Source organism: Globicephala melas, chromosome 11 (assembly GCF_963455315.2).
Source record: "Globicephala melas chromosome 11, mGloMel1.2, whole genome shotgun sequence".
In the NCBI taxonomy this organism is placed as follows: Eukaryota; Metazoa; Chordata; class Mammalia; order Artiodactyla; family Delphinidae; genus Globicephala; species Globicephala melas.
In genome coordinates, this window is record NC_083324.2 from 41,459,090 (window position 1) to 41,486,338 (window position 27,249).

The 27,249-nt window shown below is 46.3% G+C and overlaps 1 protein-coding gene across 1 annotated transcript in view; it reads left to right on the forward strand.

Annotated features, from left to right (window-relative positions):
- The window catches only part of FYCO1 (FYVE and coiled-coil domain autophagy adaptor 1), an 85,721-nt gene that overhangs the window by 11,527 nt on the left and 46,945 nt on the right, over positions 1–27,249 (forward strand). The window contains exons 3-10 of the mRNA XM_030845346.3: positions 1,120–1,226; positions 2,838–2,963; positions 6,839–6,945; positions 16,408–16,551; positions 20,007–20,097; positions 21,046–23,418; positions 24,475–24,567; positions 25,269–25,387. Coding sequence (XP_030701206.1) covers positions 1,120–1,226; positions 2,838–2,963; positions 6,839–6,945; positions 16,408–16,551; positions 20,007–20,097; positions 21,046–23,418; positions 24,475–24,567; positions 25,269–25,387 — 3,160 coding nt within the window. The remainder of the gene's footprint in view (positions 1–1,119; positions 1,227–2,837; positions 2,964–6,838; positions 6,946–16,407; positions 16,552–20,006; positions 20,098–21,045; positions 23,419–24,474; positions 24,568–25,268; positions 25,388–27,249) is intronic.

Here is a 27,249-nt window from a genome sequence, read left to right on the forward strand (position 1 = left end):
CATTTGCTGACCTTTGCTTGAGGAGTCAGTGTTGATTAACTTTTAGCAGCTCAGGCTCAGCTTCAGTCCTGGCAGGTCTGCTTTCTAACCATGGTGTTTGAGAGCAGTGGCTAGGGGTTCCTTTTCTTTCAAGAATTGTCAGAGGAGGTAGCTTTGTGCAGCATGTCCCAGCCATCTCGGCTGGGGACATCTTTCTCAGTGTCTAAACCAAACGCAACTTCTGACAGTCCCTCTGTCCCACGGCAGGGCTGTGAGTGAGAGTCAAAGGGGTTTTTCCTCTTTTTCTACACTGGGAGGTAAATCGTCTTAGAAGTTAAGAGGTGCGCTCTGGGGTCAGAGAGCCCCTGAGGAAACCAGGGTTCTCATTTCAGCCCCGCTGTTTGCCAGCCGTGATCTTTGGCCCTGGCCTCTCCGTGAGTTCCTCGTCTGTAAAGTGGGGATGATGATGCCAGCTTTCATCAATTCTACCGTGCATTTACGTTTTTTTCACATTTCAACAGCTCTGGATTTGGGATCATCTTAAAATCAGCTGCATCTTAGATTTGTTGAAATAAAGCAATTCCTGCCTCACAGTGCTCTATTGAATGAGAAAAACACGCAGAGGCCTGGTGCCTAGCCAGTACTCAGTTAACAGAAGCAGGTGGTGGTGTCATTCTTGGCATTGTCGTCATGACCTCTGCATATTCTGGGTCCTCTGGAAACCTGGACTTAACTGTACCGAGCAGTGGGGTTACAGTGAAGAACAAGAAACATGGCTGGAGTAGAGGATAAAGCTCTCAGGAAGTCAGTATTAGGGGACTGCTGTATGATTTATCCACACAGCAGACATTTTTGACGAAATACTACTCGCAAATGATAAGGCCTACGTGGTGGGCCTACAGGGATGACCAAGAAATGTGCCCAGTCGGTGAGCTGTTGTGAAGTACCTGTGGGCTCTCAGGACATCCTAGCGCCTTCTGACTTGGAGTTCCCGCCCATGGATGTTTATGTAGTGCTCCACGTGTGCACGGTGCTTTGCCATCATGGGCCACTCAGGCCTGCTGCTCCCCGGGGCCATCCCGCTGCTCTCTCGGAGGCCAGTCTCCATCTGGTGACATGCTCCTGTTTGTTGTCTTAAAGATGCTGTGACAGAGCTAAGCAGAGAATTTAAGGAAGCAGGGGAACCCGTCACAGATGACAGCACCAGCTTGCATAAGTTTTCATATAAACTTGAGTATCTCCTTCAAGTAAGTGACTCCTGTCATGTGTTGATTTCTGCTCTATTGTCTCTTGTCTCCCTCTTGGCTTCTTCATCAACATTCAGGACGCAGCTCTGAAAGCTCAGTGCAGCCGTTGAGCCCTCCTGGTTAGACTGAAGGTCAGAGCCATCCCCAGCCTCCAAGTGTGATCCTCTGAGGAATCAGAATGTTGCCCCTCAGGATGGTTTTGGGAATCGAGAACATTCTTCAGAGATTTAGGTCATCTTAATGCAGGTCACAAGGTCTCTCTGTATAGCAGGGATCTTAACTTTGGGGGAGTCACGTACCCCTTTGGCAGTCCGGTGAAAGCTATGGAATCTCTCCCCAAACACATGCATACACATGCAATCACACATTTTCTAGGAGTATGCGGACCCTCTGAAGATTATCCAGAGGCCCCTGTTTTAGAGCCTCGCTCCTCAAAGTGTGGTCCATAGACCAGCAGCATCGGCATCACCTGGGAACCGGTTAGAAGTGCACTCTTGGTCCCCACCTTGACGTGCTGAATCAGGATCTCTGAGGTCAGCTCAGGAAGTTTTCTTTTAACATGTTTACAGTGTAATGCTTATATCTGCTTGGTTCAAGAAGCACAGATCTAGAGAACTCTGCAGATGTGAAAAAATACAGGCAACTACAATAGGCAGGAAGGAAATGGACCAATATGATAACAGAAGTTATCTTAGGGTGATGGTGTAGGCATTATAATTTTTTCTTTTCTTTTTTGTTTTATCCAGTTGCCCTAACAATGTATGCAAATCTTTTATAATAAAAAAATGCTATAGAACATTACGTTATAGGAAGATATCCTCTATCATTTTGAACACCATAAGTTTGCAATGTCACCTCCCACCAACGTGTATAGGATGAGAGCCCACTGGAGGAGGTGTCTCAGTGTATTGAAGGCTCACCTTTCATGTGCCTTTTTTTTTTTTTTAATTTTTATTAGAGTATAGTTACTTTACAATGTTTTGTTAGTTTCTGCTGTACAGCAAAGTGAATCAGCTGTATGTATACATATATCCCCTCTTTTTTGGTCACATGCTTTTTCAACTGGTTCTGTTGTTTTACATTATGAAAGTATTAATAGGGCGCTTTTTTTTTCCAGCCCATTTTGGTTTTAGATTTGAAATGGCTCATGGCTGACATTTATTTGGATTTATTCTATGTATATTAAAACAGTAATGAAACTTGAGTTGAGTAACGGATAAAATGTCACTAACACATTTCCCTATGTCAAGACATCGTTAACACTCTTCATGTTACCCTTAAAACGTTTCATTTGAGTTTCTTTACCATGTCTTAATAGCACCTTTGGTGTCTTCCACCCAACTCTATACACAGAGGTCCCTTTGGGTGCCTGTTATTCCTGAACCTCACTAGTTGTATGACCTTGAGCTAGTTACTTAACCTCTCCTAGCCTCAGTTTCCTCACCTGTAAATTGAGGGCGAAAACCCCCTCATTCACCAGTAAATAAAAATAATGCCAATAAAGGGCCTTGCCCAGTGCCAGGCAACTAAGAAGCTGTCATTATTCATCGTTTAAATGGTGGGATAAATAGCAGTGGGTTTGGACGTCCTCACTCTCCTTTCCCTGCCCAGTTTGATCAGAAAGAGAAGGCCACCCTCCTGGGCAACAAGAAGGACTACTGGGATTACTTCTGTGCCTGCCTGGCCAAGGTGAAAGGAGCCAATGACGGGATCCGATTCGTCAAGTCTATTTCAGAGGTAAGCAGAGAAGCCAGGGACCTCACCTCTTTCCCTTGCCTGCCTTAAACCTCTCTCGCAGAGACCTTTGCTGCAAACAGCCAAGTGAGGAAGTGAGGGTTTACGTGTAGGAAGGAAGTAAAGAAATCCAGTCCAGGTATATGCAGTGCCCACTGAGAGCTCTGGGAAGCCACCTAGGTGAGTGTTTACCAAGCCGAGGAGTGGCTCAGTCCTGACTGTATTAGACCCCAACCCAAATGTAACCTAACAGGGTGGGCTGCTCACATTGTGGTCTGCTCATGGTGCCCCCGAGAGGTGTACAGCCTAGGACACCTTTACCTTTTTTAAAAGAATCGGTTTCTTAGATAAAATTCTTAGAGTTTGCTAGGCTACTTTCCCTATGATTTGCCCAGGAAACTTGGATTTAAAATGAAGAGTGATGTGGGATCTTGAGAGACAACTAAGCAGCTTCGCACATTAAGTTCTGAGCCCCTCAAGAGCAGAATGCCGTGGCTTTGCTGTTTTACAAAACTCCAGATCAGCAACAACGCGCATACTCTGTCTCTCTGTCTCTGTCTCTCTGTCTCTGTCTCTCTGTCTCTCTCACACACACACACACACACGCACACACACACACACACTAGCCTAGTCCATCTGGGAGTGAAGAACTTTGCGCATTAAGGAGCAAGTAATCCCCTAGATTTGAGGCAGGAGGCCTAAAGGGTTTGTATATTTCATCTTTCTTTCCAGTATCTCATGAGTAAGTCTAAGGTCCCTTTGAAGTTGGCAGACATGCTCCTTGGCCAGCCTTCCACAAAGGCCACAGGGTCAGGTGCTCTGGGAAGAACTCCCTGGCCGTGCCAGCTGGAGCCAGGTGGGTTTCTCCTTATAGCGAATGATGGTGTTAGACACGTGGACACTGAGGGCTGGGCATTTTCCACCAGCTGTACCTTCTGACAGCTGAGAAAATGAGGAAAGATCCTGGCTCATAGGAGTTGGTTTAATGTCCAGGTAGTACAGATACGTCCCGTGAGATCTTGCCTGGTGGGACATTCAGGTGCATGATTAAGTGTTGTATCGCTTCTCAGTATAGTGCAATGAGTTCTGATTAGATGCTAACAAAAATTAAGAAAGTGGATGATGAAAGTGGACCCATGATCTCAAAAAGTTCAAAAACAAAAAAACCCAACAAGGCTATGCAGTATATTCATTTGCAGTATAAGGGAACTATTACTGTTCCCTTCCCCAAAGGACGTTTAAAAAGACCTTTTTTTAAAAAAATAATAAATTTATTTATTTATTTATTTTATTTTTGGCTCTGTTGGGTGGTCTTTGCTGTGCGCGGGCTTTCTCTATTTGCAGCGAGCGGGGACTACTCTTCGTTGCAGTGCATGAGCTTCTCATTGTGTTGGCTTCTCTTGTTGCAGAGCATGGGCTCTAGGCGTGCGGGCTTCAGTAGTTGTGGCACGTGGGCTCAGTAGTTGTGGCTCGCAGGCTCTAGAGCACAGGCTCAGTAGTTGTGGTGCACGGGCTTACTTGCTCCATGGCATGTGGGGTCTTCCTGGACCAGGGCTCGAACCCGTCTCCCCTGCATTGACAGGCGGATTCTTAACCACTGCGCCACCAGGGAAGTCCCTAAAAAGACCTTTTAAAATAGCTCCTTTTACATATATAATCAGTTCAGTTAATAGGCCTGATTTAAAATGTAGCCTCAACTCTTTGCCTTCAAAAAATTAAATGTTCTAAATGCTGTTACAATGGCCATTTTATTACTAAGGAGAAGCCCCAGGACATCCCTGGTGGTGCAGTGGTTAAGGATTCGCCTGCCACTGAAGCAGACATGGGTTCGAGCCCTGGTCCGAGAAGATCCCGCATGCCGTGGAGCAGCTGAGCCTGTGCGCCACAACTGCTGAAGCCCTCATGCCTAGAGCCCATGCTCCGCAACAAGAGAAGCCACCACAATGAGAAGCCCACGCACCACAAAGAAGAGTAGCCCCCGCTCTCCTCAACTAGAGAAAACCCGCGCACAGAAACGAAGACCCGTCACAGCCAAAAATAAATAAAAACAAAAAAACAAGCCCTTCCCTTGGGAGCTTACAGACATGGGCTGTTATGTGGGGTTCTTTTTAGATGCTGCAGGGCCTCTGTGTGGTGTGCATTTGTATGACCAGTACACTTCACTTCAGGATGCCTTGCTCAGCTGTTCTCGGCTGCCTGGGTCTCCTGGTTATCACCACTGAACACTTTGTTCTCACCTCACTTATCAGTGGAGAAGCATTTGGACATAGGGATGTCATCAAGATTCTCCCCTGGGCATCTGTCTTGATACGCTCCCCACGGACATGCCATGGTGGTTTTTATAAAGCCACGTCAGGCTGCTGCCCACCTTCATTTCCAGACCTCCTGGCTATACCCCAAACCCACAAAACTCACATGGAAAAAATGTCTTACAGCCTCTTACATAAATGTCTTCTGAGGTTTCACACCTTCTTATTTTTTAAAACTACTTCATATTGTGGTATCATTTCCTCGAGTCAGCAATGAGAAGGCATATAGCTCTGAGCTAAAAGGTGCTGGGTACCGGGATGTTTATAGCATCATGAATGTGCCGGTGCTTGAGGTCATACCTCATGTTTCCTGTCTCATTCCAGCACCATGGCTGGCTTCTTAATAGGATGGAGGATTAGGACCATCTTTTGGTCAAACCACTACCGTCCCTTCCCCCAACCACCAAGTTAAACATTTCTGACCTTTGAAGAGGTGAGGAGGGAATGGGTCTTGGCTTACCCTGCTCAGAGCCAGCACCTGACAGAACAGGTGCATGTGGTAGGTTGAGAGGTTTTGAGTTCCTGCCTACTTATCTTGAGCTTCTGGGGCTGAAACATTGGGAGCATGAATCCTAATTTGATCAGATCTACATGGCCCATGGTCCATCCTGGCAACTAGGGCCAGAGTCTGTGACCAGCATACCCCACCACCGTCACAACAAGCTTCCAGAAACCTCTTTAGAAGCCATGTTTTGGCACTGTGGGGAGAGTTTTTGAAGACAGGCCTGCACCTGGACCCTCCGTCCACCTCAGACTTCCTGAAACAGAACCACACCCATTTTTCATTACTTCAGTGTAACTGGGCCACCTAGAAACACCCCTGCCCTCACCCCCTGGGCACCTCCTGACTAAATGCAGTGTGTTGGTATAGCTGAAAATAAATCCAGCTAGGAAAGCATTGACAGATATGTGGATTTTAGTGATGGTTCCACGAGGACACAGAGGAGGCAGTTATACATCCATCACAAGTCCCCCTAACACTCCTCTGCCTTTTGCCCTCCTCTCTCTTGCCCCTTCCACATGGGCTCCAGCCAAGCCCCTTAGGCCTCTTCCCCTGCATCTCTTCTCCCAAAACTTCAAAAATAAGCCCAGGCATTAGCTAAACTGAGACTGTCTCTTCCTCTTCAAGTGTACTTCTGGTATGAGAAGCCCTTCATTTACCTCCAAGCTGTTTTGTAAATATTCCAAATTAAGTCAGATTGTTTCATCTCTGACTCTAAACCCAGGGATTCTGATGGAGCAGAGGAGGAAGAATGACATTCCGGTAGAATCCACAGTAGATATTTGAGCCTTTCGTGACTGTATCTTCCTTGACACGTATGCTGGAGTCCACAGATTATTCCCAGATGGAGGCCTGCAAGACGTCCACCCACTTTAGGCCTCCCTCTGTGGGGTGACATTCTCAAATGTTTTGTGTTCTTTGAGGGACGTAAGTGAAGGTTATGTGTAGGGTAGGATTGGTTGACATTTTCTGCCCTGTTTTGTTTCTGCTTTTGTCAGCCATCCATGAGGCCTGTATTTGGAGTTAGGCTAACAGCTCTTCATTTCTATTTTATCTACATTTTCCAGCTCCGAACATCTCTGGGAAAGGGAAGAGCATTTATTCGCTACTCCTTGGTGCACCAGAGGTTGGCCGACACCTTACAGCAGTGCTTCATGAACACCAAAGTGACCAGGTAAATACATGACAGTGCTGGGCTTTACCCCACACCATTCAGAAATGACCCAAAGTCCCTTCACTAATAATAACGATACAACTTAAAGTCAGATGGAGAAAGACAAATATCATATGATGTCACTTATATGTGGAATCTAAAAAACAGTATGAATGAACGTATTTATGAAACAGAAACAGACTCACAGACATAGAAAACAAACTTATGGTTACCAAAGGGGGAAGCGGGGAGAGGAATAAATTGGGAGTATGGGATTAACAGATGCACACTACCATATGTAAAATAAACAGAGATTTACTGTATAGCACAGGGAACTATATTCAATATCTTATAATAAGCTATAATGGAAAAGAATAAAAAAAGAATATAGATATGTACATGTATATGTGTAACCAAATCACTTTGCTGTACACCTGAAATTAACACAGTATTGTAAATCAACTAGACTTCAATTTAAAAAAAAATGGTGATGCTAGTTACAATACACAAGATGGAAGCCATCAATGTCCAATGATGGGAGGCTGTTAAATTACAGCAAATTAGGGCTTCCCTGGCAGCACAGTGGTTAAGAATCTGTCTGCCAATTCAGGGGACACGGGTTTGAGCCCTTGTCCTGGAAGATCCCACATGCCGCGGAGCAGCTAAGCCCGTGCGCCACAACTACTGAGCCTGCGCTCTAGAGCTCACGAGCCACAAATACTGAAGCCTGCATGCGTTAGAGCCCATGCTCCACAACAAGAGAAGCCACTGCAATGAGAAGCCCGTGCACGGTAACGAAGAGTAGCCTCCACTTGCCGCAACTAGAGAAAGCCGCGTGCAGCAACAAAGACACAGTACGACCAAAAAGAAAAAATAATAAATAAATAAATGAATTTATTTTTAAAAATTACAGCAAATTATTTTAAATGACATAACAAGGCATCATTTAAAATTGCAATAAGGTATACCAAAACCTGAGATGAATTACCATATTTTAGTATATGTTACCACCCTTTTGCTAATATAAATATGATTTAAGTAGCACCATGACTGTCCAGGTTAGACTGTATAGGGTTAAAGGAGGAACTAATTATGTAAGCCTTGATAACTGCCTAAGAGTGAAGAAGAGGTGGTCTCCCCTCCCCACTTGTTCTTTGATTATAAAAATGTAGCCTACTCTGTTCTTGGGGCCGCTGCGCTGCCTTGCCTGCCCACTTGTATCTCTCACAAGTTTCCTATGCTAATAAACTCACTCTTTGCCTGCCAAATAAATAAATAAAATTGCAATAAGGAAGTCTGTATAGCAACAAGGAAAATAACAATATAATAATCAATGAAAAAGAATGCAAATCTTATCTATCCTAATGGCAACAATGAAATTACAAAAATATATATAAAAGAATTAGAAAGTATATGAGAACATGAGGAGGCGGAGTCAAGAGGGCGGTGTGGGAAGACGCAGAATTAGTGTCTCCCCACAGCTAGGGTGCCTGCCAGCCGCTGGTGGGGGACTCTGATGCCCAAGGAGATGGGAGGAAACCCCAGAGTGAACCAGTAGGGGGACTGAGCAGGGAGGAGAAGTGGAGGCCAGACAGGATCAGTGCCCCTGAGGCCGGGGAGATCAGGAGAGGCAGGTGGGAGGGACCACCCAGGAGGAGCAGAGGGCATTTGCCCTGCCAACTTGAGTCCAGGAAGACTGCTGGGCGTCCAAGAAGCCCGCTGGGCTCCCAGGTGAGGTCCCCTGCCCTCTGAGACCAGGGGTGGGGAGCATGCCTGGGCCCCTTCTGTTCCTTGAGCCTAAGCTGCACCCCAACAGCCCCCAGGGTGTTTTCCAGCCCTGTGGGTCCTGAGCATTGGCCCCACCCACCACCCAAACCTCACCCTTGCTTAGGCCCCACCCTCCACAGGCAAGGCCTTTTCCCCCCCTGTTTTAAATTTTTGTTTATTTTTTTTCTTTTCCCTCCTCTTTTTTACTATTGTGGTACTAATGTACCTTACGGTTGTTGATTCATCTATATTTTTATTTTTATATTTTTCCTAACATATCTGTTAGTTTCCTAGTCTAATTTTATTTTTTACTTCGCTATTGTTGTATGTTTCTTTCTTTTCCTGCTGCCCCAGGCAGCTTGCGGGATCTTGGTTCACGAGCCCAGGGTTGGGCCAAAGCTCCTGCAGTGGGAGCTCCAAGTCTGAACCACTGGACTAACAGGACCTCACACCCCAGGGAATATTCTTTGGAGTGAGGTCTCACGGAGCTCCTCATCTCAGCACCAAGACCCAGCTCTACCCAATAGCCTACAAACCCTAGTGTTAGAAGCCTCAGGCCAAACAACCAGTAAGACAGGAGCACAATCCCACTCATTAAAAAAAAAGTGAGATGGCAAAAAAATACGTCACAAATGAAGGAGCAAGGCAAAAACCTACAAGACCAAATAAGTGAAGAGGAAATAGGCAATCTACCTGAAAAAGAATTCAGAGTAACGAGAATAAAGATGATCCAGAATCTCGGAAATAGAATGGAGGCATGGATTGAGAAAATACAAGTGTTTAACAAAGATCTAGAAGAACTAAAGAACGAACAAACAGAGATGAACAACACAATAACTGAATTACAGTAGAAGGAATCAATAACAGAATAACTGAGGCACAAGAACGAATAAGTGAGCTGAAAGACAAAAAGGTGGAAATAATTGCTGAGGAGCAGAATAAAGAAAAAAGAATGAAAAGAATTGAAGACAATCTCAGAGACCTCTGGGACAACACTAAACACACCAACATTCAAATAATAGGGGTCCAAGAAGAAGAAGAGAAAAAGGGTCTGAGAAAATATTTGAAGAGATTATAGTTGAAAACTTCCCTAACATGGGAAAGGAAATAGTCACCCAAGTCCAGGAAGCACAGAGTCCCATACAGGATAAACCCTAGGAAAAACACACCAAGACACATATTAAACTAACAAAAATGAAATTCAAATAAAAAATATTAAAAACAGCAAGGGAAAACCAAAAAATAACATACAAAGGAATCCCCATAAGGTTATCAGCTGATTTTTCAGCAGAACCTCTGCAAGCCAGAAGGGAGTGGCAGGATATACTTAAAGTGATGAAAGAGAAAAACCTACAACCAACAGTACTCTACCCAGCAAGGATCACATTCAGATTCAATGCCAAAGTCAAAAGCTTTTCAGACAAGCAAAAGCTAAGAGAATTCAGCACCACCAAACCAGTTTTACAACAAATGCTAAAGAAACTCCTCTAAGCGGGGAAACACAAGAGAAGAAAAAGGCCCACAAAAACAAACCCAAGGGCTTCCCTGGTGGCGCAGTGGTTGAGAGTCCGCCTGCTGATGCAGGGGACATGGGTTTGTGCCCCGGTCTGGGAAGATCCCACATGCTGTGGAGCAGCTAGGCCCGTGAGCCATGGCTGCTGAGCCTGCGCATCTGGAACCTGTACTCCGCAACAGGAGAGGCCACAACAGTGAGAGGGCCGCGTACCGCAAAAAAAAAAAAAAACAATTAAGAAAATGGTAATAGGCACATACATATCGATAATGACCTTGAATGTAGATGGATTAAATGCCCCAACCAAAAGACACAGACTGGCTGAATGGATTCAAAAACAAGACCCATATATATGCTGTTTACAAGAGACCCACTTCAGACCTAGGGAAACTTACAGACTGAAAGTGAAGGGATGGAAAAAGATATTCCATGTAGATGGAAATCAAAAGAAAGCTGGAGTAGCAATACTCATATCAGATAAAATAGACTTTAAAATAAAGAATGTTACAAGAGACAAGGAAGGACACAACATAATGATCAAGGGATCAATCCAAGAAGATATGACAATTATAAATGTTTATGCACCCAACATAGGAGCACCTCAATACATAAGGCAAATGCTAAAAACCATGAAAGGAGAAATCGACAGTAGCACAGTAATAGTAGGGGGCTTTAACACCCCACTTACACCAATGGACAGATCATCCAGACAGAAAATAAATAAGGAAACATAAGCTTTAAATGACATAATAGACCAGATAGATCTAATTGATATTTATAGAACATTCCACCCAAAAGTGGCAGAATACACTTTCTTCTCAAGTGCACATGGAACATTCTCCGGGATAGATCACATCTTGGGTCAGAATTGGAGCCTCAGAAAATTTAAGAAAATTGAAATCGTATCAAGCATCTTTTCTGACCACAATGCTATGAGATTGGAAGTGAATTACAGGGAAAAAAACTGTAAAAAACACAAATACATGGAGGCTGAACAGTGCGGTGCTAAATATCCAAGAGATCACTGAAGAAGTCAAAGAAGAAATTAAAAAATACATAGAAACAAATGACAATGAAAACACAATGACCCAAAACCTATGGGATGCAGCAAAAGCCGTTCTAAGAGGGAAGTTTATAGCAATACAATGTCACCTCAAGAAACAAGGAAAATCTCAAATAAACAATCTAACCCTACACTTAAAACAGCCAGAGAAAGAAGAACAAAGAAAACCCAAAGTCAGTAGAAGGAAGGAAATCATAAAGATCAGAGCAGAAATAAGTGAAATAGAAACAAAGAAAACAATAGCAAAGATCACTAAAAGTGAAAGCTGGTTCTTTGAGGAGATAAACAAAATTGATAAACCCTTAGCCAGACTCATCAAGAAAAAAAGGGAGAGGACGCAAAGCAATAAAATTAAAAATGAAAAAGGAGAAATCACAACGGGCACTGCAGAAATACCAAAGATTATAAGAGACTACCAGAAACAACTATATGCCAATAAAATGGACAACCATGAAGAAATGGACAAATTCTTGGAAAGATACAATTTTCCAAGACTGAACCAGGAAGAATTAGAAAATATAGACAGACCTATCACAAGTAATGAAATTGAAACCGTAATTAAAAATCTTCCAACAAACAAAGGTCCGGGACCAGATGGCTTCACAGGCAAATGCTATCAAACATTTAGAAAAGAGCTAACACTGATCCTTCTCAAACTCTTCCAAAAAATTGCAGAGGGAGAAACACTCCCAAATTCATTCTACGAAGCCACCATCACCCTGATACCAAAACCAGAAAAAGATATCACAAAAAAAGAAAATTATAGACCAATATCACTGATGAACATAGATGCAAAAATCTTGAACAAAATACTAGGAAACAGAATCCAACAGCACATTAAAAGGATCATACACCACAATCAAGTGGGATTTATCCCAGGGATGCAAGGATTCTTCAGTATACGCAAACCAGTCACTGTGATACAACACACTAACAAATCAAGGAATAAAAACCATATGATCATCTCAATAGATGCAGAAAAACCTTTTGACAAAATTCAACACTCATTTACGATAAAAACCCTCCAGAAAATGGGCATAAAGGGAACCTACCTCAACATAATAAGGGCCATATATGACAAACCCACAGCAAGCATCATACTCAATGGTGAAAAACTGAAAGCATTTCCTCTAAGATCAGGAACAAGACAAGGATGTCCATTCTCACCACTGTTATTCAACATAGTTTTGGAAGTCCTAGCCACAGCAATCAGAAGAAAAAGAAATAAAAGGAATCCAAATTGGAAAAGAAGTAGTAAAACTGTCACTGTTTGCCAATGACATGATACTAAACATAGAAAATCCTAAAGGTGCCACCAGAAAACTACTAGAACTAATCAATGAATTTCATAGGGTTGCAGGATACAAAATTAATGCACAGAAATCTCTGGCATTCCTATACACCAACAATAAAAAATCAGAAAGAGAAATTAAGGAAACACTCCCATTTTACCATTGCAACAAAAAGAATAAAATACCTAGGAAAAATCCTGCCTAAGGAGGCAAAAGACTTGTACTCAGAAAACTATAAAACAGTGGTGAAAGAAGTCAAAGATGGCAAACAGATGGAATATACCATGTTCTTGGATTGGAAGAATCAATATTGTGAAAATGACTATACTACCCAAAGCAATCTACAGATTCAATGCCATCCCTATCAAACTACCAGTGGCATTCTTCACAGAATTAGAACAAAAACTTTTACAATTCGTATGGAAACACAAAAGACCCCGAATAGCCAAAGCAATCTTGAGAAAGAAAAATGGAACTGGAGGAATCAGGCTTCCTGACTTCAAACTATACCACAAAGCTACAGTAATCAAGACAGTATGGTACTGGCACAGAAACAGAAATATAGATCATTGGTACAGGATAGAAAGCCCAGAGATAAACCCACACACATACGGGCACCTAATTTATGACAAAGGAGGCAAGAACATACAATGGAGAAAAGACAGCCTATTCAATAAGTGGTGCTGAGAAAACTGGACAGCTACATGTAAAAGAATGAAATTAGAACACCATACACAAGAATAAACTCCAAATGGATTAAAGACTTAAATGTAAGACCAGACACTATAAAACTCTTAGAGGAAAACATAGGAAAAACACTTGTTGACATAAACCACAGCAAGATCTTTTTTGACCTACCTCCTAGAGTAATGGAAATAAAAACAAAAATAAACAAATGGGACCTAATGAAACTTCAGAGCTTTTGCACAGCAAAGGAAACCATAAACAAGACGAAAAGACAACCCTCAGAATGGGAGAAAATATTTGCAAATGAAACAATGGACAAAGGATTAATCTCCAAAATATACAAACAGCTCATGGAGCTCAGTATCAAAAAACAAACAACCCAATCCAAAAATGGGCAGAAGACCTAAATAGACATTTCACCAAGGAAGACATACAGATGGCCAACAGGCACATGAAAAGATGCTCATCATCACTAATTATTAGAGAAATGCAAATCAAAACTACAATGAGATATCCCCTCATGCCAGTTAGAATGGCCATTATCAAAAAATCTAGAAACAATAAATGCTGGAAAGGGTGTGGTGAAAAGGGAACCCTCCTGCACTGTTGGTGGGAATGTAAATTGATATAACCACTACGGAAAACAGTATGGAGGTTCCTTAAAAAACTGAAAATAGAACTACCATATGACCCAGCAATGCCACTACTGGGCATATAGCCTGAGAAAACCATAATTCCAGAAGAGACATGTACCACAGTGTTCATTGCAGCACTATTTACAATAGCCAGGACTTGGAACCAACCTAAATGTCCATCGACAGATGAATAGATAAAGAAGATGTGGCACATATATACAATAGATATTTCTCAGCCATAAAAAGAAACAAAATTGAGTTATTTGTAGTGAGGTGGATGGACCTAGAGTCTGTCATACAGAGTGAAGTAAGTCAGAAAGAGAAAACCAAATACCGTATGCTAATGCATATATATGGAATCTTAAAAAAAAAAAAAGTACTGATGAACCTAGTTGCAGGGCAGGAATAAAGAGGTAGACATAGAAAATGGACTTGAGGACATGGGGTAGGAGGTGAAGCTGGGGCAAAGTGAGAGTAGCATCGACATATATACACTATCGAATGTAAAATAGTTGTCTGGCGGGAAGCAGCAGCCTAGCACAGGGAGATCGGCTCCGTGCTTTGCAATGTCCCTAGAGGGGTGGGATAGGGAGGATGGGAGGGAGGCTCAAGAGAAAGGGGATATGAGGACATGTATATGCACGTGGAAGATTCGCTTTGTTGTGCAACAGAAACTAACAGTATTGTGAAGCAATTATACTCCAGTAAAGATCTATTTAAAAAAAAGTATATGAGAACATGATTTGATAAAGGATAGGATTATGTATATTTTTCTTTTTAAATTATTGTTTTTGCAGTGAACAATTCTTCAGCACTTTTCAGCATGTATTAAAGTGTATAACATCTCTGAAACAAGTTCAGAAGACCTCAAATAAATGTGATAAACTAAACAATAATAATGACAACCACAGCAGCAGTGCCTGTCTGTGTCACACCCTGGCACAAGCAGGGACCTCCCCCTATCATCCTCCTCTCCCCTTCCCTACCACAGTCCTTGGCGCACATTGGGCAGTTAGCACTGAGCTGTCACAGGTGAGGAAAGTGAGGCTCAGAGAGGCCAAATGCCTTTCTCTGGGCCCCACTGATGCTGAGGCAGAAAGCAGGAGCTTGGGTCTAGGTCTCTGAACTTCTAATGCCAGGTAGTTTCCTCTGGTGGATGGCAGGTCCTTGGTGCTGGCACTAATGGGCAGACCCCACTGGTCACCCTGGGCCAGTGGGTTGCAGCCTTGGCCTCTCATCAGAATCACCTGTGGGGTTTTTAACACCAACGAGCCTGGGGCCTCACCTGAGACAGAGTCAGCACCCGCCCCATGGGTCTGGGCTCCCTGGGGATTGTGATGAGTGACCAGATTGGGAGCCTTTGTGCCCCTAGTGCTGAAGCCTCAGCAGGAGGGGAAGGAGGAGGGAGAGGTGGGGTTGAGCGTGTAAGGCGGGGAGAGGGTGTCAGATTAGGAGCCGCAGATCAGCTGCCAGTCAGCTGAACCTCTTTGGCTTGCCCGGCATCCCTTTTCCAGCTCTGCCTCCCCTCTACCTCTGGAGTGTTCTTCCAGTTAATTAAAAGAAATACTTCTGAATTAAAGGAAGACCATTGGGGGGGAATATTTTGTTTCATTTTGTCCCCTTTAAGATTGATTTGCATAAATGTGTATTGCTCTTGCATGTGCCAGGCTTTGTGAATGCATGTGAGTTGAGAACCTTTGCACATTTGATTTGAAGGTTATTTTGTGATGTTTGGTGAAAACTGTCATAAACAGCTTGACTCCCAGTGTATCCCAGTTCAGCCGAGTAGCTCATTAAACTCATCAGTGTTGTCTTTTTAATTCTTATTGCTTCACGTGAAGTGAAACAACTACCACTTCCAAATGGAGATGTTTTGTTCCTTGGCTTTTATGTTGGTGTCTGGACAGAAATTAGCAGTGAGTTCATTGTCCTGTATTGAGTTCTCTGGAGGGGATAGAAGACAAGATTTTCTTTGAAAAAAGAAGTGTTCTGGGGCTTCCCTGGTGGCACAGTGGTTGCGAGTCCGCCTGCCAATGCAGGGGACACGGGTTCGTGCCCCGGTCCGGGAAGATCCCACATGCCGTGGAGCGGCTGGGCCCGTGAGCCATGGCCGCTGAGCCTGCACGTCCGGAGCCTGTGCTCCGCAACGGGAGAGGCCACAGCAGTGAGAGGCCCGCGTACCGCAAAAAAAAAAAAAAAGTGTTCTTTCCCCTACAACTGCCTTTTCTTGGACAGTAATTCAGATTTAAGGTTTCTCGCATTCATTTGGAAATAGGTATGATATAAATAATAAACAAATAAGCATATAATTCATTTCAGTAATTTCCCTGAAGAAGAGCAAACTTATTTGAGAGTTATGTGCTCCTGCAGTGAAAATCAAATTGGGGTGTATGTGTATGTGTCTGTCTTTAATTAATTTAGTTATCTGAGTTGGAATTTGATGAGGCAGAGCCTTACTGGGAGGACTGATTTCTTGCCTTTCTTTATGTACTCCTGCACTTGACCCCTTTTTGTGTTTCCCTGCAGTGACTGGTACTACGCAAGGAGCCCCTTTCTGAAGCCAAAGCTGAGCTCTGACATCGTGGGCCAACTCTACGAGCTGACCGACATCCAGTTTGACCTGGCATCGAGGGGCTATGACCTGGATGCTGCCTGGCCGACGTTTGCCAGGTACCTTGAAGAATTAATTGCTTGGTTGAAAAGAGCGGAAAGAGGTGTTTGAAGTTTTGAAGCTTGCCACCAGTCTACTCAAAGCAGTTTTGCTCATGCAGTAAATTACCTGTAGCTTTGCAACTCTTATCCTTGCTGATTTTACAGACTTGGTTGAATCGTGACTAGCGATAGCATCTGGAGGCTCCAACCTTAAACTAACCTAACTGGCCAGGTGGCATGAGTCAGTGGAGACGCATATGTGAAACCCAAGGTTTTCAGATGTGTTAAGGGGCTTGGTGTGGGAGCAAGCGGGGAGCAAGTGGGCTTTTCCCCAATATGTTCTCATAGATACAGTTATCGTGGAGGCCAGTAAGAGAGGGAGCGAAGGCTCGTCCATGTAAGGTTTGCTGGAAAGGTTGCTTTGCTGTGTTTTCTTTTCCTATACCAGTACGGCACTCACACACTGTCTAACTGCATCCTCACAACTGTTCCAGGAGCAAGGTGCTGAGGAAACAGGCTCAGAGAGTGGAGGGACTTGCCTAGATTCACATAGCTGGCAGGCAGCAGGGCCAGGGTACTAGACTTGAGTTAAACTCAAGTCCAGCATTCTTTGTTTTGTTTTGCTTTCTGTTAATAAGGTGGTGTTTTGTTTTGGTTTTTTTCCAATTTTTGTATTTCTTATTAGGGACTTCTTTCTATGGAGGAAAAAATACTGACTATAATGGAACCCATTTGCCAACCACCAGGATTTAAGAGCTAACCTTTTTGCCATATTTACTTCGTGTCATTTTTAGAACTGTTCAATTTTAAAATCATTTCAGACTTACAGAAAAGTTGTAAAAATAGTACACGGTACTCATTCACTTTGATTCCCCAGTTATCAGTATTTTACTACAAACGTTTTAATCATTCTTTCTCTCTCTCTCTCTTTGTTTTTTTTTTCCGGCCGTGCCACGTGGCATGTGGGATCTTAGTTCCCCCACCAGGGATTGAACCTGCGCCTCCTGCAGTGGAAGCGTGGAGTCTTAACCACTGGACCGCCAGGGAATTTCTTATCGTTCTTTATCTTTATGTAAACATGTTGGTTTATTTCCTGCATCATTTGAGTATAAGTTACAGACCTGATTCCCCTTTACTCCTAAGTACTTCATCGTGTATTTCCTAAAATCAGGGACATCCTTTCCTAAAGTCAGGGATATCTATATAACCTCAGTTCAATTGTTAAAATCACAGAACATTGATACAGTACTGCTGTCTAATCTACAGACTGTGTTCAAATTTTAAGAATTACACCAGACATGTCTTTTATAATCCAGGATCACATGTCAGTGAATTGTTGGGTCTCCCTAGTCCTTGTTCATTTGGAACAGTTTCTCCTCTTTGCACAGACATTTTTGAAAAGTACAGGCCAGTTATTTTGTAAAATGTTCCTTAATTTGAGTTTGTCTAGTGTTTTCTCATTATTGGATTCAGATTAAGCATTTTTGGCAGAAATACCCGAGGTGTTGTGTCCTCAGCACATTGTACCCAGAGACACAGGATGTTGGTTTGTTTCATTACTTGCAAGGTTAACCATGATCATTTGGTTAAGGTGGTGTTAGCCAGGTTTCTCCTAAAGTTACTGTTTCTCTGTTTGTAATTAATATGTATCTTATGGGAAGACATTTTGAAACTAGGTTTTTTGTTGTTTTTTTTTTGCGGGTACGCGGGCCTCTCACTGTTACGGCCTCTCCCGTTGCGGAGCACAGGCTCCGGACACGCAGGCTCAGCGGCCATGGCTCACGGGCCCAGCCGCTCTACGGCATGTGGGATCTTCCCGGACCGGGGCACGAACCCGTGTCCCCTGCATCGGCAGGCGGACTCTTAACCAGTGCGCCACCAGGGAAGCCTGAGACTAGGTTTTTATCCTGTTTCTTTTAAATCTCCCTCCTGTTAGTTTTAGCCTCTGGTAAATCTTTCCTGAATCAGTTACTATCATGGTTACCAGAGTGATTTTCTGACTCCATCATTCCTTCTACACTAATAGTTGGCATTCTATTGTAAGGAAGATCTTTTCCTTCTTCCCCATCTATTTATTCATTTATAGCAGTATTGACTCGTGGATTCTTATTTTTTTCAATAGGTTATATTCTGTCACTGTAATTATTTTAAACCTTAAGGTGCCTTATATTTGGCCAGTCAAAGTCCCTTCAAGCTGGTTCTTGTGGGATTTTTTTGTTATGTCTGATACCTTTTTTTTTTAAAGAAATAAAATATTATAGATCCCAATAAAGCCCCACCCCACGGCCATCCTTTCTCCTTTTCTCCCTTTCTAGAAGTAATTACAACCCTGTAGTTAATGCATGTCATTCCCCAATATTTGTGTTTCACTACATGTGCCTGTAAATATTACGTATGTATAGTTGTATTTTATATATATATTTTTAATTTGCTACATTGATTGAATCATGAGATGGCTATACTTTTGCAGGTTGCTTTTTTCATTCCACATTGTTTTTGAGATTTTTATCTGTGTTTGTACAGGGAGTTCTATAGATGTGGAGTAGGGCTGGCAAACCACGGCCCACAGGGCCATGTGTAACACACCTTCATTTACCGATTGTCTATGGCTGCTTTCATGCTACAGTGGCAGAGTTGAATTGTGACAGAGCCCGTAAGGCTTGCCAACCGAAAATATTCACTATCTGGCCCTTTACAAAAAAAGATTGCCAACCTGTGGCATAGAGTATTCCATTGTGTGAGTAAACAGTTTATCTGTTTCTCTAGTGATGTGGAGTTAGAAAGGTTCTGCTTTTTCCACCATGACGGTGCTGCCAGGAGCATCCCCACACGTCACCTTATGCACATATGTGACTGTCTTTCAGGTAGATACTGAGAAGTGCAGTTGTTGGGTTGTGGAGACTAACAAGGTTTAAAATGCAATAATTGCGGATTAAGGAGAAGATTCTGGTCGTTAAGTAAAAGTGTGTTTCGTTTGCAATGACTAGTGCCATCAAATAGAACTTTCTGCAGTGAGGGAAATGTCGTGTGTGAACCAGAAGAGGTCTTCCAGCCACGTTACTCGTGTAACATAACGTAAAGCAGTGACCTCAAGGCCTGAAGCACAGCATGACCTTTATTTACCAGATTGACTGTTGTTGGTTCCTGCCTGGTAGACAAGTTATGGCTGGCATCGAAGGTTCTAGGAAAACTTAAACTAAAAACTGGGAAATACTATGTTCACTTCGTTCCTTTTTGGCAGTGAGAGCAAAGCCATCATGCTTAGACTTCAACAGCGGGGTCCAGCTGCTACGACCAACCTGAATGTGTGCTTTGGTGGAAATTGTTGGATTTTGCCTTCTTAGTGAACCTGGGAGGGCACTGCCGCTACCACCACCTGGTTGCCTAGTGACAACCAAGGCCTCCCCGAGTGTGTGTGTATGTGTGTGTGTTCCCTGCTCTGATGCAAGCATGTCTGTTTTGTGGCCCCGCAGGAGGACCCTGGGCACTGGCTCTTCTGCTTACCTATGGAGACCCCCCAGCCGAAGCTCCAGCATGAGCAGTTTGGTGAGCAGCTACCTGCAGGTAATGCCAAGAAGGCTGGGGACTCCCTCTCTGTCATGTCAACCAGGGCATGTTCTTGCCCCTCCCAGCTCAGGGGGATGTTCTCAGATGCCTGGTGTTCCAACTCGAGCGATATAACCCCTCAGTCCTACCCACTGTCTCCTCGAGTCCAGGTTTTTATAACCAAAAGGAATTTAGACCTTTTAAAAACTAAATTCTTTTAAAAGCTTTTTAAAGTGTTTCAGAAGAAGTGGTTTGGCACTGTGATTAAAAGTGGCAAGGTCAAATCCTGACTGTCACTCGCCCCCTGTGTGACCCTGGGAAGGTGACTTAGCCTGTCGAAACTTGAGCTCTCTCATCTGTACAATCTCATACCAGCCTGTAAGGTGGTTGTAGGGAGTAAATGAGGGCGCACACGCACAGTGCTTAAGGACTTGGCACAGGCTAGCGCTCAGTAAACGTTAGTGCGTCAGGTCAGTTTCATTAATTTTGTTAGAAATGTGAATGTATCGTATAGTTTAATGGGAAAGAACACTGAAATTAATCAGCAAAGCAAAATAAGACTAATCAGTATAAGTAGCATTTTTACCCTATTTTGTGATTTAATTGCAACAGGAATTGTGGGTAGGGTGCAATGGGGAAGCAGTAGTTTACATATAACATCATTTCTCTAAGAGCCAGCATCCATTATGTTACCAAAGCTACAGGAGGCTGAATGGGAAACGCAAGTTCTGGGTCTCAGTGGAGCTCACACATGTGGCGTTGCATCATATTTTAGGATGTGCTACTGACCTCCTCTGGCATATGCTTTGAGCAAAGGGGTCCCAGTCCTTTGAATAGCTCGATAGACTAAGCTTAGGTCATGTAATTGCTGTATTTTTACTTCTGTTCTCATTAACTTCTAAAGTTTTGCCAAGCAGCAATGTGGCTTCATACCCAAGCCACTTGTTTTTCGTGTTTCCTCCCCAGACTCAGGAGATGACCTCCCACCTTGACCTGAGCAACCCCTTAAACCATGAGGCACTGGAGGGCTTTGACGAGTTGCGGCTAGAGCTGGACCAGTTGGAGGTGCGGGAGAAGCAGCTGAAGGAGCAGATGCAGCAGCGGGAAAGAGAGAACCAGGAGCTGAGAGCGGCCATCAGCCTGCATGGAGAGCAGCTGCAGGCAGAGAGAGAGAGGGGCCGCGCTGCCGCCGAGGACAACCTTCGCCTCGCCGGTGTGGTGGCCGCACTCCAGGAGCAGTGGGAAGTCACCCAGGCCACACAGAACACTGTGAAGGAGCTGCAGACGTGCCTGCAGGCCCTGGAGCTGGGGGCCTCGGAGAAGGAGGAGGATTACCTCTCAGCCCTGCGGCGGCTGGAGTCCCTACTGCAGCCCCTGGCTCGGGAGCTCGAGGCCACACGTGACTCCCTGGGCAGGAAGGACCAGTGCGCAGCTGATGTCCCAGACCAGCTGAGTGCAGCCGAGCAGAAGGCTGACATGGCACTGGACGCAAAGGGGCAACAAAAGCGCATCCCCAGTGACTCGCCCCTGGAGACTCAGGAGCTGGGGGAGAAGCTCCTGGAAAGGGAGAGCACCCAGCTGGAGCAGCTGGCCAAAGAGCTGCAGCTGAAGGAGGAGGCCCGGGCCAGCCTGGAGCGCCTGGTGGAGGAGATGGCCCCGCTCCGGGAAGAGCTGTCCAGGAAGGGGCAGGAGGCAGCCCAGCTCCAGCGTCAGCTGCACGAGTCGTTGGCCCACTTGAGCTCCCTGGAGGAAGAGCTCGCAGAGGGGAGGCGAGAGGAGCAGCGGCGGCAGGAGGAAAAGGGGCTGCTGGAGCAGGAGGCCAGGTCCCTGACGCGGCAGCTGCAGCTCCTGGAGACCCAGCTGGCCCAGGTGAGCCAGCACGTGAGTGACCTGGAGGAGCAGAAGAAGCAGCTCATCCAGGACAAAGACCGCCTCAGCCAGAGGGTGGGGACGCTGGAGCGACTTGCTGCGCAGTCAGGCCCAGATCTGCCTGTGGCGGCTGCGGAGCACGAGGCTCTGAGCCCCACCCTGCAGCAGGCCTGTGAGAAGCTGGAGGAGGAACAGAGGGGCCTGTGGGAGGGACAGGTGGACGATCCCAAGATGCAAGGGGCCGGCCAGGAGAAGCTCCAGCAGGCCAACAGGGAGCTGGAGAAGGAGCTGCAGAATGTGGTGGAGCGCAACCAGCTGTTGGAGGATAAGCTTCAGGCCCTGCAGGCTGACTATCAAGCGCTGCAGCAGCGGGAGGCGGCCATCCAGGGCTCCCTGGCCTCCCTGCAGTCAGAGCAGGCCAGCATCCGGCACATGGGAGACCAGATGGAGGCAAGCCTCCTGGCTGTGAAGAAGGCCAAGGAGACCATGAGGGCCCATGTGGCTGAGAAGGAGGCTGCCCTGCAAAGCAAGGAGGCCGAATGCCAACAGCTGCGGGAGCAGGTGGAGCAGTGCCGGCAGCTAGCGGAGGCCCGGGCTGGGGAGGTCAGGGCGCTTGAGGACCGGTGCCGCCAGCAGACCCAGCTGATCGAGACCCTCACAGCAGACAAAAGCCAACAGGGGTTCAGCCCACCTCAAGACCACGCATCCCAGGAGCTAGCAGCCCAGCTGGCCCTGTCTCAGGCACAGCTGGAGAGCCATCAGGGGGAGGCCCAGAGACTGCAGGCTGGGGTGCTGGACCTCCAGGCCAAGCTGCAGGCAGCCCTGGGTGACCGGGAGAAGGTGCAGAGCCAGCTTAGCGTGGCCGAGGCCGCTCTGAGGGAGCACAAGGCCCTCGTGCAGCAACTGAAGGAGCAGAACAAAGCCCTCACCAGGGCCCACGTTCAGGAGCTGGTGCAGTGCTCGGAGCGTGAAGGGGCGCTGCAGGAGGAGAGGGCCGGAGAGGCCCAGCGGAGGGAGGAGCTCCAAGTAGTGTGGGAGGAGCTGTCCCAGGCAACAGGCAGCTCCGAGGAGGCACAGCTAGAACCTGCTGAGCTGCAAGAGCAGCCGCACCGGGCCAACACGGATATGACCGAGCTCGGCATCCAGGTCTGCGCGCTGACCGCGGAGAAAGAGCCTCTGGAGGGGGCGCTGGCCCGCGCCATGCAGGAGCTCCAGGATGCCAAAGAGGCAGCCTCCAAGGAGCGGGAGGGCCTGGAACACCAAGTGGCAGGGCTGCGGCGAGAGAAGGAGAGCTTGCAGGGGAAGCTGAAGGCAGCTGAGGAGGCAGCTGACTCACTGCCTGGCCTGCAGGCCCAGCTGGCCCAGGCCGAGCAGCAGGCCCAGAGCATCCGAGAGACTGCACGCCAGGAGCTCGACACCCTCAAGTTCCAGCTGAGCACCGAGATCATGGACTACCAGAGCAGACTTAAGGTAACCCTCACCTTGACCATCTGAGCTGCACTTGTCTCTTGTAGCAGGGCCTGGTGGGTCCATGGGTGGTTGGGATGCACCTTGGGCCAGGTGGCACATGAGGGCCCAAGAATGTCCTGGGGGCCCAGGCCAACATGGCCTCATCCTGGTGTCATAGCTCACAGCATCCTTCTCCCTGCAGGAACATGTTAGGGATACAGCATTGGAGAGGGATGCCTTAACCCAGACGTCTAAATTTAAGGCCATTACAGACAAGTTTGGCCCACACAGAATTTTTTTTAACTTAGTAGCCAACATTTCAAGAGCAGGGTGTTTATAGATTCAGTTTTTGGACTTCTTTTGAAATCTTGGGAGTTCCTAAAGCCTGTGCTCTCATTCCTACGTGGCAGCAGTCAGCAGGAGCTGGGTGGGGACTGCCCACTTTAAGGAAGCGTGCATCCTCTGCTATTTTCCTTGTACTCGTTTATGTACTTGTTCAGCCCCTTTTGGCATGTGAGTTCCTGACTGCCTCGAGTCCTGTCCCTGGATTCTCTGTCCCTTCAGGTGCCTCCTGATAGCAGAGCAGTTGTAGGAAACCAACTCAATTCGTTTTCACAGAGCCCTTGGGATAGACAAGCTTATGAGAACAGCGTTTACCACGTGTCTTGAACTGCAGAGAAAGAGTTAAGAGTGAGGACACAGGCAGACATCTACGGGGCTTTGGCTTCTGATGTATCTGTTTGCTTCTGGGTCTGTGCACTCAGACCACTCCTGACCTCTCTCTTAGGCAACTATTGCGTTCCCACAGATGTGCCTCCCACCTTGTGTCACCCCACCCCTTACAGTTCCATGTGGCTCATACTCCACCTTTCCTTGGCAGAAATGAAATTCTAAGTTTGGGGGCCAAGCTTAAGTCTCTTGGCTTGACGAGATTGTGTTACCAGGGAAGCCCAAAGTTTATTGAGTTTGGGAGAAAAAGAGAGAGGTAGCTTGTTTTTACCCATTTTGGGGGAGTGGGGCCGAGGGAGTCTCAGAACAAGGACCCCACTTTTCTGATCCCTTTCTCATCCTCTCCAGACCTCCAGTGAAGAATGCAGGAGCCTCAGGGGCCAGTTGGAGGAGCAAGGTCGGCAGCTACAGGCTGCCGAGGAGGCTGTGGGGAAGCTGAAGGTAAGCCTGGCCGCTGAGGCCCAGGGGAGGTGCTCCTGTGAGCCCTGAGCAGCGGCCGGCCCATCGTTCACCTGGTCATTCCACTCCCAGGTTGTGGGCCTGTCGAGGAAGGGGATGTGGCTTGGCTTTCATTGGACCATCAGAGAGGTCTCCCTGCAGGAGTTCCAGTGCCCTGGCTAAAGCTGCCGTCAGCTCACCTTTGTAGACAACCTGAGTCTGTGTCATGACTCTTCCACTCCCTGAACACCTGGCTAGAGCTGTCAAGTGTGCTTTTCACCGCCCCTGTGTCTTATGGAAAGGAAATAAGTCATCCCCCTCTGCAGATGTTCTCCAAGTCAGTGTTTCTGACGTGAGCCAGAGCAGGGGTGGGACTGAAACCCGTTTTCATGGCAGTGACTTTTTTCAGTTACTCCTGTACCCTGCCACCCCACCTCTACCCCCACCCCGGAGATTCTGATACCTGCTGCCCCACCAGCCACCACAACAGGTTGCAGCTGATGCTTGAGGGACATAATTACAAATGGGAGTCTGTCATACTCCACACACATACTAGTTCATGGTTTCTTGAACTTAAAAACAGACAAAAGCCCCTCCTGTTAGAAGTGCGCCAGCCAGATGGGGTGGGGAACATGCCAGTCACTTGATGGCATCTTGCATGGGCTTCTGCAACCGAGCGTCTTCTCCCTGCTGTCCTGTGCCAGGCTTCCCAGGCCGATGCGGCGGAGAAGCTGAGCTGTACCGGCAAGCACCTTGCTGAGTGCCAGGCCGCCATGCTGAGAAAGGATGAGGAGGGGGCCGCCCTGCGCCAAGACTTGGACAGGTTAGTTACACGGTCCACCCACGCGGCCAGTGGGAGAGTCCTCAAGGGAGGGGGTGTTTGGTACAGTCATTTAGAAAGTCAACCACTCATATCAGGTTAAAGAAGCCCTTTTGCAAGAAAAGCCACAGACTCATAAAGTGCTTATGTCAGAAGCATGCCACGGAGAACCTTGGCAATCTGCCTGTCACAAGCCTATAGAAGGCTGCAGAGACCCTTTCTCTTAATTCCATTGTCTTATCTCTAGCAGGGCATATTTCAGTTCAGTAACTTCATGCTTTGGTAAAACTAAAATGAAGTGAAAGCTGGGAGATTATCATGGTACTACTAACAGCAAACATTTAAGTAATGCCTAAAATGTGGCAGGTACCGTTTTAAATACTTGGTAGTTATTTGCCCATTTAATCCTCCCAGCGGTCCTGTGAGGATGGTATTATTATTTATCCCATTTCATAGATGAGGAAGACAAGGCTCAGAGGAGTGAAGTCACTTGCCCAGGGTCACACACTTGCCCAGTGTGTAAGTGGTGATGACAGGATTGGAACTCAGAACATTTGGCTCCAGAGTCTTTGTCTCAACAACTACCCTAAAAAATATATAGACAGATAGTTTAGTGTTTTGTTTTATTTTAGGGTACTGGTGTGAGAGTATTGTGTGTGCATGTTTTCCCTGCGTGTGTTTTGACTTGAGTTCTTCATTTCCTCTCTGAAATGAGAGGCTGCGGGGTTAGGTGTGAGGTTCTCGCAAGCTCATCTGAGAGTGAGTGAGCGAGCCAGGGAGCAGGATCGGCTTGTCTTCCTGGAGACTGTCTGGTGCTGTGTCTGTGGAGAGCACATCGTGCTGTCGCCCTTTCATCATAATGGGTTTTTTTTTTTGGTTGTTTCTTTTTGCGGTACGCGGGCCTCTCACCGTTGTGGCCTCTCCCGCCGCGGAGCACAGGCTCCGGACGCGCAGGCTCAGCGGCCATGGCTCACGGGCCCAGCCGCTCTGCGGCATGTGGTATCTTCCCGGACCGGGGCACGAACCTGCGTCCCCTGCATCGGCAGGCGGACTCTCAACTACTGCGCCACCAGGGAAGCTCCATCATAATTTTTTTTTAACCTTAAAGTATGGCCCTACCTGTGTCCACCCCCGAGACCTCTTCATCTTCAGGCTTGGGGGCCACCCGGAGTTGTGAGCATCATCAGCCCACTGTCTGGTGATGGGGCCAAACTGGAGTATTACAGGAGTAATACAGGTAATACAGTAATACAGATCCAGGAGTATTACAACAGGGGATGCTGGGACCTGATCGCATGTGTGCTCCCAGCAAAAACAGACACACCAAATTCTCCCGAGGCTTTAACTTTTCCACCCATCTCCTACCATCTGCTTCTAGGCCTGGGCCCAGGCTCAATGGGAGATCCAGACCACGCCGGATGTTTAGTAACCTCAACGTACATTTCTTCTCATCTGACTCTTCTCAGCTGACTCCTTACAGAGTTTGAATCCTATAGGACTCTGGCTTCCCTTAGCCAGGTGGTGTTCATGTGACCATTTAAGTAGAACCTCCGAAGTTGGTGGCATTCTTTTTAATGCTATAACTCTGTGTGTGTGTGTGTGTGTGTGTGTGTGTGTGTGTACCCGAGATCATTTTGGAGGACAGTGTCTAGTAAACAACAACCTCCTGACAACTTTATACTGGACATGGAAAGGCTGGATTAGATACAGATTCATTGGTCTTGCACAGCCCTCTGTTTTAATGGAGCTGTTATGAATGCCTTGCTTTATAAGGCATCCTTGGAAAACCACTGCCTTAGGGGACAGGTGAGCTGAAAGAGAAGTAGGCAAGGGCGGGAAGACAGTGGTTCAGCCGGCCCCCCCGC